Below are 12,670 nucleotides of genomic sequence, written 5' to 3'. Positions count from 1 at the left end.
CCGCGCTGTTCAATTTGTACACGCACCTGTCTATTTACGAAGTCTCATGTTTGGTGCCACGTGGTAAGGTTTAGCAGGAATTCGGGTGAAAATAAGAACGTGGGCGAACCAACTGGCGGAAGTGAATACGTAAACCGACGACATTTACCGTCGCTTCGCCAAAATAGAAGACCGAATGTACTCCTCTGAAGGGCCATTTATGGACGCCGGAACCGGCCTCATATTCTCACCCCGTGTAGTGTTCGGGAAAGGAGTAGCTCCAATGCTTCACGAGACGTCATGACAGACAGTCTGATAAGGGAGACCGCATGCGGAATCAGTACAACCAAAAACAAAGTGCGGTTCCTCTTTCACCGCTACTCAAGCTGAAACAGTTACTCCGTTGGAAAGTCTTCTGCCAAAGCCTTCTTCGGCTGGCTTTGAAGAGTAGCGACCGATAAGAAGCACAGCGACCAATAATCCTAAGAACCACCGCCTAGGCGGCCAAGAGTCAACATCTTTACGTATGTTGACGTCCGTATCGGGTTCTGAGAGGCATCGTCTCCATCGTATTTAGTCTTGCCGTATGATGCTATCGTGCCGGCCCCGATACGCCTCCTCATCATCGCCCCCACTGGCACACGCTTCAAGTGCCGGTTCTTATGATCTCAAGCACTCAAGTCCTTTTAAACCATTCGTTCGTAACTCGATAAGCTTCGAGTGTGATGGCACACTGACCCGGGGCGCATCGACTGCACGTGCATCAACGTAAGGCGCGAAGTATGGGGGCTAGGACATGCCTGGTGCCGAACAACGTCCGGAAATGTCTTGGGACAAGTTCAGCGCCCCGAAAAACTCGCGCCCTGTTCCTCGTCACCAGGATACTCTGGACGTCGCCTATAAGTAAGCAGAAGCTAGTCTTTCTGGAAATGCGTGAAGGAGGTGATAGAACTGGATGACGTGCGGTCCTTATTAAAGCGAAGCTTTAGTGCGGTCACTGATGCCGATGTACGCCAATACGCCCTGCAGAAAAGCCAACTTTCTCTGACGATGATGATGAATGATCGCGGGTGAAGTGAAAGAATAAAAAAAAAAACGCTTCCCGTGGCAGGAATCGAACCTGGGTCCTTCGCGTTATGAAGCCGACATCTGCCCGATTGCCCCGTTTCAACATAGTCGAAGCGAACGCCACCCCAAACCCAAACGTTAGGCCTACGGACTGCACATCCGAGAGTTGCTTAGAGAAGTGGCGCGCACCTCCAGAGTAGAGGACATACTCGCAGTGTGGGATTGGCCAACCAAAGAAGCCATCACGGGAAAGCTTCGCGTTCAACCATCGTCGTCGTTAGACGTAGGGGTGGGTTATCACCTCTACCAACCGTAACTTTCACGATTGACCGGAATATACGTCCGGGGAAGTGCGCGCACTCACAGAGCTCGACGATGTTGGGGGGCGGCTCGACGATGCCCTTGCAGACCCGCGGGTAGTCCGGGCAGCAGTCGCCGTTGCCGGACCGCTCGCAGAAGACGTCGCAGTAGCAGAGCGTTCCCAGGATGGGCACCGAGCAGTCGTCCATGCGGCCCCTGCAGCAGGGGTCTTTCCGGGCGGCGCAGTAGTCCCCCACCAGGTCGGCGTCGATGGCCAGCGTGGTGCCCGCTACCAGGCCCAGGACGAGCAGGGCCCACCAGCCGGCGGGAACCGCCGTACACGTCGTCCTTCTCGAAGACATGCCTTCTATCGACTGCTTCCAAGAAAGAACTCCTTGCTTTGCACTCTTCTGACTCCTCGGCAACCCGTGCTACCCTGTGGACAGCATAGAATCTATTTTGAGAGGGACTGAAGACCACCAACTAGTTTTGAAGGCTTTCCAACCAACATAGTCTTTGGTATAGTCCCAAGCTTTCAGTGGTGAGTGCCCGCTCTGGCTTGGCTCTACAAGGTCGGCCGCACATTAAAGCTCCCTTCAGCGAGAGATTTCCTGTTACACAGTATTCGCTGTAAAGGGATTCTCCGCGGAACCTCTGACGATGTAGCTCTCCTTCAAGGTTTCTGGGCTAGTGCTGAAGTATTTTGTCGCGCTTGCTATTGCGCTGTTGGCCCCACAGAAATGTTTTGCTGAACTAACTAGCAGAGCCACCCGATCGGCCTTGGACATTTTGTGTTGGCTCTTCGTCATCCCAAACAATGGGTGAAGAAGGGCATAAAGAAGGGGTGTTCGGTTAGGCGGCGAAAACGTTGAGGAGAAGAAGGTGAGTTGGGGGAAATGAAATGACAGTCGGAAGACCTTACATTAGTACTAAGACTCATATATCCAATATAGTTTCGTAGTCACAAACTGCTAGCTGTCGGTACTAACTAAAGAGCTCCAACCAGTGATGTCACTGGCATTGAAATCGGCCGTAAACTTTCAGCTGCGTGCCTCATCTCCCGGGCACAATCAAAACCGAACTTTAAGGGAATGCGCCATCTGTTTCATTAACTATAGGCGCCAATGCCTCATTGACTTCCCACTGAATTTTTATTGACTTTAATTTAATTTGAACTAGACTCATAATTCGTCTTGGAAGCGGCATGCTTAGTTTTGTCTTATACGGGTCACGTGACGGAAATCTTAACCAAGCCCATGGGAAATGAGTCTAAGTTGCACACGAAAGTGGTGCGTTGACGAAAAAGGTCCAGCAGCTAACCTCCAGCAAAATTTATTGGACAATCGTTGGAGAAATTTGGCATGACCACGCGCAAGGGTCAGAGCGTGCGCATGTTGTGGACGCCTGCGTGCTTTTCTGTCTTCGGTACAAATGTCTGTTCAGGTGACCCTTTCACGAAAATCTTTCGCTGCCGAGCTGACTGAGTTGAAGTGACTGAAGTACGCAGCACTCAAAAAGGCATCTCTTTACATCGTGCAACGTTTAGACTGCGGGGTGTAATGGAGGCAGGAAAACAATTGCTGGCCCGAGAGGCTGAGCTGTACGATAAACGCGATCGTGTGCATCAATCTTACTGCAGGCAGACGACGGGAACTGCCATAAAGTTGCCACTATCGCATTCTTTCAACATACCGCTATAGCCTCAGAAAATACTATTACCTACATCTCTGCCTTTGCAGTTGCTGTTTTTGCAGATTCAAACTCTCTCTTCTGTAAGTTTGCGACCTCAACGACAGTACATCAGCCCAAGTCTAGGCAGAAGGTGTGGCAATGTGACGTCATACGCTAATATCCTTCGACAGAATAAGAAGGGTGAGGGTGAGAGGCGAGAGAAGGGAAAGGAAAATTAAATTCGTCAGTGAAGAAGCGCCCGGCTTCTGATGCAAAGGGTGCCAGGGACTCTTGGACTGAGGACTCCACTTTATTATGACTCTATTGAAATTTAGCCAGCAAGAAATAATAATTCGCTCTCTTGTCTGTTTGAATGCTGCTTTGCAAAAATCAATTGTACTTTACGTATCATTTCACCACTCCTTTCTGTTATGCGCTACGAGCCTTGACAGTATTTTTAATAAATGAATAAATAAAAATGTTTCCCCTCCCCCTCCTCCGAGTTGGGTTCGGGCAACACAAATCTTCCCAACGTGCTTTTCGAGCGTGCGACGTTTATTCTCAAATACCCTCCCAGCGGCCACTGTCTGTTTCCGCGTCGTCGCACTCGGACTGAGAACGCACAGCCATTGAACCAACGTGGTGGGTTAATTGGAAATGCAAATCTCTTATCGCTCTTTCTGTACGACGTTCTCACTCGTCCTGTTTGCTACGTGGTCGTGTCTGAGAAGGGCGAATCTACATACGAGATGGAATGGCGGTTTGAGCGGTGAAATTACCCAATCTGAAAACGCGCACGCATGGATATCCGGTTGTAAGCGCCAGGCTGCACGTGTCCCATAAATGAGGCGTTCTGTAGTCGAGGGCTACGGACGGAATTATGACACTTGGCTAACGTCAAATTATCACACCTGGGGACCCTGAAATATCGTATGGGCGGGCATCTTAATTGTTCGCCTTCATAAGAAAAGGTTCCACGCGGCAGAGGACCGGACCTGCGTCTTCGTCAAGCATAGTTTTAGGCCCGTAAAATAGAGAGAGAGAGAGAGAGAGAGAGAGAGTAAAGTTAATTTGAAAATAGGAAGAATGGAATGTGACAAGAGTTATGGGTGACGTCCTATTTCCAGGAGTAAAGGAATGTCCCTCCAGATGTGGCCCAAGCGTTGTTGTTTTTTTCTTTCGAACGTAAATGAATGAATGAATGAATGAATGGCCTTTATTTAGGAAGAGGCCTGAGGCCCTGGTGTGGGTTAGGGGGAAAAGGAAAAGGGAAGACCCGTAGTACAAGTAATGATCACGTGACGTTGTAATCGTTTGGAGTTTCTATTCCGGTTAGCTGCAGGCACGGTTTGAGTGTTCACATAGGCACTGGTATGGTTGGTATGTGGAGCACTGTCAGCGAGGGTCACACGGTTACAGTCGCGTGCACGAACACTTGAAAAAAGGGTGGGAGTAAATGACTCGCCAAGAGCGCGTTGCGGTAGGTGATTATGATTACACTAATAAAATTACTACTACTACTACTAACAACAACAACAACAACAACAACAACAACAACAATAATAATAATAATAATAATAATAATAATAATAATAATAATAATAATAATAATAATAATAATAATAATAATAATAATAATAGACGAGTAGCCTAACTTTTCTTAGCGATACCCGATGAGTTTTATTGTAGGATTAAAACTTTTTGAAGTTCCGGAAACTTCCAGATGAAAACTTCTTATTGCTTAAATAACTTTTCAGGAGCACGCTTACCTTGAGACGGTCCGTTCCTCGACACTCCCCGAAGCGTGCGTGTGCGCGTGCACGACCGCCTTTGCTCCTGCCTCGCAGTGTTAGCACCTCTAAACTCTTGGCACAGTGGTGGCGGCGGTTGTGGGCGCTCGACTCTGAGCGCAAGGTGTTTATGAAGGGAGAGACGCCGTAGTTCGCGCTGACAGTCCAAAGGAGCAGAGAGAGAGAGAGAGAGAGAGAGAGAGAGAGAGAGAGAGAGAGAGAGAGAGAGAGAGAGAGAGAGTCGAAAAAAAGAGATAAATACGAGTATGAAGGAGGCGGAAGGAGAACTCCGGACGCGATTGTGGTTGCGAGCCGTTGCGATTTAGGATCGTTTCTCTCTCTCTCCCCCATCTCTCCCTTTCAATCTCCCCCGGTGGCTTCTGTTCTGTGCTTGTTTTGTTTTTCGAACTAGAAAAATGTATTTCTCCTTTCCTTCTTTGCGCATTGTTCCCTCTCCTAGTTGTCCCTAGCTAGGGAAAAAAAGATCGCAACCACAAAGGCGATGTGGAGCAATGCTTGCTACTGTCGTCGACTTGGCGTCCTGCCCGCGAGTTTCACCACCCAGGTGACAAGGTCTGGTGCGTGTGCGCGTCAACGTTGTGTAATCACAACTCCGCCGTCGGACTGGTTCCGGAATTGCTCAGTATTTTCGGAAACTGGGGGAATCAAATGAAAATGGGATGATAGCGATAAGGGACAAGGCGATTGGGGAGGAAACGGAGTCTTTTATATTAGGGATGGTGCTTGAATTTAATTTTGCAGTAAAATGGCGTGGCAGGAATTGACAAGGGACAAGAAAGGGCGCACCACAAGTTCTATGGCGTTCTTTACCTTGCCGGCTTACTGATCTACTTCTGTGAATATTATTCGCAAGCAAGCCCACCCCAAAAAGACTAGGACGTAACGTGCAGTTGAATAACGATGGCCCGGTCTTTACTGGAAAATTTTTGACCGGGCCCAAGGGTTGCCCTATAACCTAAGATGTGACATATTGGGTACGCATTTATGAATCTAGTTAAGGGTGCGTTGATAATGAACAGGTTACGTGTCCGTTTCTCCAGCAACGTAAGATGATAAAGTGTAGTTGCTGAGGGCAAGATGTAAGCAGTGATACCAAGATACGGAGCATGAAGTTAAAAACCGCCAACGGGTGCAAAAACGGTTGCAAAAACCGTAAAAAAGGAAAAAGGTTGGTCAGATGCAAGCGACGGGGCATCGTTAGGCGTGGTCAAATCGTACACATTAGTGGAGAGATGTCGGGAGGGGGGGAGGGTAAAGGTGGTGTGCGTGGGCATGGAACTGTTTTGCAGAAGAGTGTGCCTAATTGTGGGGAGTGTGAACATGTAGCGGTGTACTGTATCGGAAACATGGGGTGAAATAAAAGTATTGTGAGGGTGGGTGTTGGTCGACAGTTTTCGGAGGACGTTATACCTTTGCGTCGAGAGTTGTGGGTGTGGTGGTGGGGATTTTCGGCGGGACAATCACAAATGGGCGAGAATACCTGTACAGGGTAGAAAGGAGGTAGTTGGTGAGGGAAGAGATAAGGTGTTGTGGTTCGGTTCGGTGCACGGCCCACTGCCCGGTGTTCGTGATCTCGGGCCGCGGCGCGTGATGCTTCGTTGCCCCACAGGCCCGTGAGGTCAGGGGTCCATACCATGGCGACGAAATTTAGGCATAGTCGTAGGATAATCTGGAGTGCTTCACTTTTAACAAAAAGGGGAGTAACAATGTGGTAACGGGTTCTATTTACTAACTCCTTACGAACTTTACTACTCCTGCCACTAAGGTCCTGCCACTAAGTAGGAACCCTAAATGTTATCGTTACTAGTCTAGGCTGCACTTGGTAACTGCTGCTTGTCTGATGCTAACATTTATTGATAGTAACAAAATTGTGCGACTTATTGAACATAATAACTGCAACACTTTTCCCACTCCATCTCACGGTGAAAAGGTTTTTGCAAACCCACATGCTGATTTGTATATGCTCACATTAAAATGCATAATTCTAAAATTTTCGCTAAAATGTTTTATTTTTGCGACAAGCGCACCGACTCTGTCCAAGAACTTTCCGCTGCTGGCTGTAAAATCAAGAAGAGCAGATGTATTTCTAAGGTAACTAATTTATACTCGCTCACCCCGTGCATCACGTTGGTTTTCTTGCTCAATTTATTTGTTGTGCAAGTGTGATGTGTGCAAGTTGAATGTGTGTATATCATCACTAGTTCATGAGAAACAAGCTGACACCCACCGCGATGGCTCAGTGGCTAAGGCGTTGCACTGCTGAGCACGAGGTCGTGGGTTCGATTCCCCGGCTGCGGCGGCCGCTTTTCTGATGGAGGCGAAAAGCAAAAACGCCCGTGTGTACGAGATTTCGGCGCACGTTAAAGATCCCCAGGTGGTCAAAATTAATCCGGACCCCTCCACTACGGCGCGCCTCATCGCCTGCGTTGCGTCGGCGCGTTAAACGCTACAATCAATCAATCAATCGATCAGAAACAAGCTGACGAATGCAATCGACGACTTACGAAGTGTCGGTTGCAGCGAAGGACGGCGGATGTTGAATCGTTCTTTTGTGTAGTGTCTATTTAATGCACCAGCACCCTTGCCGGGGCCTCTCCGCATCGCTAAAACGGGCCCAGCCCATCTGAAAAGCTATTTCCCCCTCGACAGCAGTTGATTCTACGCTCCAATTAAGGTCTCACGTGCCGTAGCCGCACCTGGACCATGAGGCGTGCCGTCTGCTGATGAATTTGGCGAGCAAGCATGCAAGCCAACAAGGAAGCTGGCATTCCCACCTTGGTGCGCGGAGCCGAGCAGGCATGGCCCGTCTCCCAACATGCAGAATATAATAAGCCAAGTCAAGCTCACAAGCTTATCGAAGGCAGCCAATCCGCTTGTCTTTAACGTGGATACGAGGGGCGCGATAATCCTCCTTAAGAGCGGTTGAATCGGTAAGCTGGTGACCACGGGATTACTGGCCGCGGAACATAATTAATTCGGAGAAGGGTTATATTCGTTCGAAGCAGGGCGAAAACGGACGCGGGTAAATTATGACTCGAGCTAATATAAAAAAAGGGTCGCCATACCGCCTTGCGAAAGTGGATGTCAAGTGAAGCTGTTGTAAATCACTAGAGATGCTGATGGGGGGGTATGAAGTGTTTCTCGTGGTCTCGGCGGGCTTGTCGCTTGCGCTCGGCTTCTCTGGCGGCAAATGCTGGGTCCCGCCTATAGCCTGATGCATGCGCTCGGCGTCTTCGGCAGAAACTGCTCTATTTAGTGACATTAGTCCTGCCTAGCCTTCAAACATAATCTGCAAACATAATTTATCATCCATAATGTGGTGTCGATGCTTCTTTTGTGTTTTTTTAACGGATACTGAGCTCTATGTTGTATGCCTAATTAACCTGACGAATGCGCTCGGTGTCTTAGGCGAGAACTTCTGGGTCTTGCCTGGGTTTTTTCGTTTACGACACCAAATCTTCCGACCAACTAGAGGCTAACAGCTTCGCTGTAAAAAAAGAAACAATGCTCTGAAAGCAAATACTCAACAACCGCTCAAGTTACGGAAGCGTGTTTGTTTTTACGAGACCGTGTTAAATGCGTGCCAAAAATAAAACGACTTCGGAAATTCTACGAAGAATTATTGGCGGATCTTTTGCCTAATACAGCGAGAATTATACCTGACTTGCATACGCTGTCAACACACTCGTGTCTCCATTCGGTCATTGCTCTATTCGCATTCACAAGGTATCAGCATTCATCGTGTCTGAGAAGTAAATTCCGTCTTTTGCCGCTTACTCGGTCACGCGTGCGTTGCATCTTGACCCCCCGCGTATCGCACCGGCACACCACTCATCCACTTCGACTGCTCGCATCTTGAGACGCGTTCGCACTAACCTCTTCACTCTGTATAAGGCCGCAGGGCGATGGCCCTAACCCCGAGGCGCAGCTCTATCGTCACCAAGTCCATCGGCCTATTTCTGAAGATATTGACCTTTCTTGAGACGCGCGTGTGTGTCTGTGTGCGTGTGTACGTGCTTTACGAGCTTATCGGGCCCTGGAATTTAAGGTTGCGCAGAAAAACAAAATTCCGGTATGGGTCTTACAAGAGCCACTACATGAGCCCCTAGGTAAGTTGTTAAAATATAGTGACAACTTGATGTGGGCCACTTGGCACTACATGACTAAAAGGTTTTTAAGGTACAGAAAAAACGCGGACACTATAGAAGAAAACGAACGAGACGAACGAAGCGCTTTCTTTGTCTTGTTCGTTTTCTTCTATAGCGTCCAGGTTTTTTTTGCGCCTTAAAACATTTTAGTTACAATATAGCTTACGTTAGGTACGAAATCGGCGCATCTGAAGCACTCTTTTCAACGCAATGTAATAATTATTCGAGGGGCGCAAAATATTCCTCAATAACATTGGTACAGAAACCTTCTTGTGCTTTGAGACTGAAAAAAGATTGATGTGGCGAGCTTGAGTGAGTGAGTGAGTGAGTGAGTGAGTGAGTGAGTGAGTGAGTGAGTGAGTGAGTGAGTGAGTGAGTGAGTGAGTGAGTGAGTGAGTGAGTGAGTGAGTGAGTGAGTGAGTGAGTGAGTGAGTGAGTGAGTGAGTGAGTGAGAAACTAAGTTGATAAAATTAGGCAATCTTCATAAATTAGGCAATCTTCATAACTACATTCCGTGCCCTATTAAGACACCGCCATATGTTCAGAGCGGTTATATATACAATGGCAACAATGCAGGGCATTGCGTGAGCGCACCTTATTAATCGTACCATGCGTATGAATACTTGGCGTCATTAGCGTGCTGTAATTTCCGCATTATGGGGCGAATAACCGTCAGAACCTCTAGCAGAGAGTTGAGACTCAGTGGTCTTCGAAGTTCCTCTGTAGACCGGACATTGTTTCCAGTAAGATGTGTCCCACATCAAATACTACAAACTACACGTCCAAACTATACACGATACCCTCGATACCATTCTACCACCAACATATGCTCGAAAAGACGTTCCATGTTATACTGTGGGGTAAGGAGAAATTGTGTGGGAGAGTATTTTAGGGGTGAAGAACCTTATAAAGGCTCGGGTGTCGGCGTCTCCTGTCGTATCATGTAGTCACGGTACTAAAACACGGGGCAATCGTTTTCCAACGTCTCGCGCTACTTTAGCATACTTCTTAGCATGCTGCGGTGTGTGACACGAAGACAACTTACGGCAAGTTTGTCTCTCATTTAATTGCTTAAATCCAGTTCAGCGCAAGAGAGGGCGCCACCGCTTCAGCAAGCGCGCGATTGCTCCTCCCACCGGCGCTTCTCCGGCGCCCAATCAGCGCGCGCCATGGGGCAAGAGAGCGACTTACAATTTTTGAATACACTTATACACTGCATGCTTCGCCCCATGGCCCGGAATCTCTTGCGAGTCGCCCTGCAGCATCACGCTGTCTCGAGCAAAATGAAATTGGAAAAACTACGGTTAGGTTAAATTAAGGTTGCACATACATTGCGTTTAGGTTAGGTTAGGTTTGTTTTGTTGGGTTACGTTACGTTACGTTGGAGCAGCCTTTCAGGTAGGTGATGCTGGGTAACGACCTGCAAACAGACTCTCCTAAATTTTGTATCCTTTACTGTCTGTAAGACCTTGATAACAATGTCATACTCCATTTTGTAATGACGGTGATGAGGCTGTGGCATGAAGTATGTACGCACAGACAATTCTTTTCTGGTACCGAGCATACATTGTGTGTATATATATATATATATATATATATATATATATATATATATATATATATATATATATATATATATATATATATATATATATATATATATATATATAGTGAAAGCTCGTTGATTCGAACATCAATAATTCGTATTTATGGATAATTCGAACAGTACGACTTGGTCCAGCCAAGTTTCCATAGAGGTCTTTGTATAAAGAAGCCCGCTATAATACGAACCCGAATAGGTTCCACCACGGATAATTGGGACTACGCGCCACCGCGACGGTGCCTTGGCGCCTGCCACACGGCCAGAGAAACGCAGCTCTGTGCCTATATACACACTGTAGGCTGCGTATAACGCAGAAGGCAAAATAGGGTAAAGGTGAATCCCTCAATGACCACATGGCGGACGTTTTGGAAGACGCGTTCTTTGCGAACTTCGGCCATGAGAAATCGAGTTCGGAGGTGTGTGTGGTGCGCCGACAGCTAGATGAGGGCATCATATCCCAGGTAAGAGGAGCAGGTCCTGTCGCTGCCAGAGACGACGAGAAGGATGATAACGAAGCATAGTGCGGCGTCCACTCAGAAGTTATGGACGGATGGAATACCGTGAAATATACCGCCCGTCTCTTCTTCAGTTTTTAAGAAGGTGAAGATGAGTCTGTCGATTACATTTGTTTGTTAGAGGAAGAGAGAGAGAGAGAGAGAGAGAGAGAGAGAGAGCGAGGGAGAGGGAGAGAGAGAGAGAGAGGGAGAGAGAGAGAGAGAGAGAGAGAGAGAGAGAGAGAGAGAGAGAGAGAGAGAGAGAGAGAGAGAGAGATGGAGAGAGAGGGAGTGAGAGGAGGAGGGAGTGAGGGAGGGAGAGGGAAAAGCAAACGGAAAGGCCGAGAGGTTATCCAGGCTTAGAGCCCAGATTGCTACTCGACACTGGAGAAGGCGTGTGCAGGGGATGAAAGAGAAAGCAGACAAAAAAGAGGGGAAAGGAGAAGGGCCACGCACACACTTTAGTCCCTTTGCGGGCACTATAGTCTTTCGGTTAAGCCTGTTTCCTTCATAAAACGCAAAAGGGCTTTTGTTGCTTTCTGCGAAGTCGATTCTAGGGGTCGGTGTCCTAGAATAGTCTCTAGTGTGAATGGTTGATTGTCCAATCGGTTGAGCTCGGCGGCCAAAACACGTCTTTCTGATGAATACTGCGGGCAACGACAAAGCACATGTTCGATTGACTCTTCAACCTTGCAGGCGTCGCACTGGGCACTGGCCATGCCGATGAGGAAGGAGTAGGCTTTTGTGAAAGCCACTCCCAACCACAGTCTACAAAGTAAAGTAGACTGTGATCGAGACAGCCCACACTGAAGACGGCGTTGGAGTAAAGGGTCCTGGTTATGGAGGCGCGGATGCACAAAGTCCGGTGTATTCCATTGAGTAATGGAGGTCATCCGCGAAAACTGACGAAGCAGCCTAGCGGCATCTGTCCTTGCAAGCGGAATCAAGATGGTTCTTTCACTGAGTGCTTACTGTAGCCTTTAGGGACGAAAGGCCGGCCGCAATCACGAGATTTTCCAAGTATCAAAGTGTTGACATGCCCTATACGACTTCGCAATCGTTATGTACTGTCGTTCTTGTTCGCTTTCGTTAGTTGGAACTTTCATTAATTCGAACTGAGATGGCGTCCCCCCCTTGCGGTCCCAATCAACCAGCTTTTACGGTATACTATATGTGACATGATAAACTTCATCTAACCGGCAAAACTTGTCACCGTTCTTCTATTCCAGTCCGCGCGGGAGCATGCGGTAGTCCACTCGGGAGCATGCGGTGTGGTAACACCGACGCATGCTTGGTGGTGGTCCCGACGAGGGCTGCCAACTTATTCATCGCCTCCCGGTGACCCTGACATTCGGCGAGGACGGCCAAGGCATAACGCCGCCCTCCGGAAATAAACTCGCCTCCCTCGCCGGTTGTTCAAGAACGCCCGGCCATTGCAGCGCGAATTCTTTTCGATGTTTTGAAACAGTGCGTCGCTTTCTGTACCGCCCGTCCCCGTCAAGTCACGTTTTTTTTTTTTATTCCGGGCTTAGTGAAGACTTGTTTTAATTTGGAAGAACTAGCTTTCGGTAACCCACTCCACCCGATTCCAGCTAC

General features: G+C 48.1%; 1 protein-coding gene across 1 annotated transcript in view; it reads right to left on the bottom strand.

Moving 5' to 3' along the window:
• LOC144159320 (putative peptidase C1-like protein F26E4.3) overlaps window positions 1-4,942 on the bottom strand; it is a 34,923-nt gene extending 29,981 nt beyond the window's left edge. The window contains exons 1-2 of the mRNA XM_077690731.1: window positions 4,788-4,942; window positions 1,412-1,783 (exon numbers count right to left, since the gene is read on the bottom strand). Of these exons, the coding sequence (XP_077546857.1) occupies window positions 1,412-1,709 (298 nt within the window). The 5' untranslated portion in view covers window positions 1,710-1,783; window positions 4,788-4,942. The remainder of the gene's footprint in view (window positions 1-1,411; window positions 1,784-4,787) is intronic.
• Between the last annotated feature and the right edge of the window lie 7,728 nt (window positions 4,943-12,670).

This window comes from Haemaphysalis longicornis, unplaced genomic scaffold, assembly GCF_048455015.1.
Source record: "Haemaphysalis longicornis isolate Haplotype H1 unplaced genomic scaffold, Haemaphysalis longicornis Haplotype H1 scaffold_10, whole genome shotgun sequence".
In the NCBI taxonomy this organism is placed as follows: Eukaryota; Metazoa; Arthropoda; class Arachnida; order Ixodida; family Ixodidae; genus Haemaphysalis; species Haemaphysalis longicornis.
Note: the sequence above shows the minus strand (reverse complement) of the source record. Positions and strands in the feature narration are given on the sequence as shown.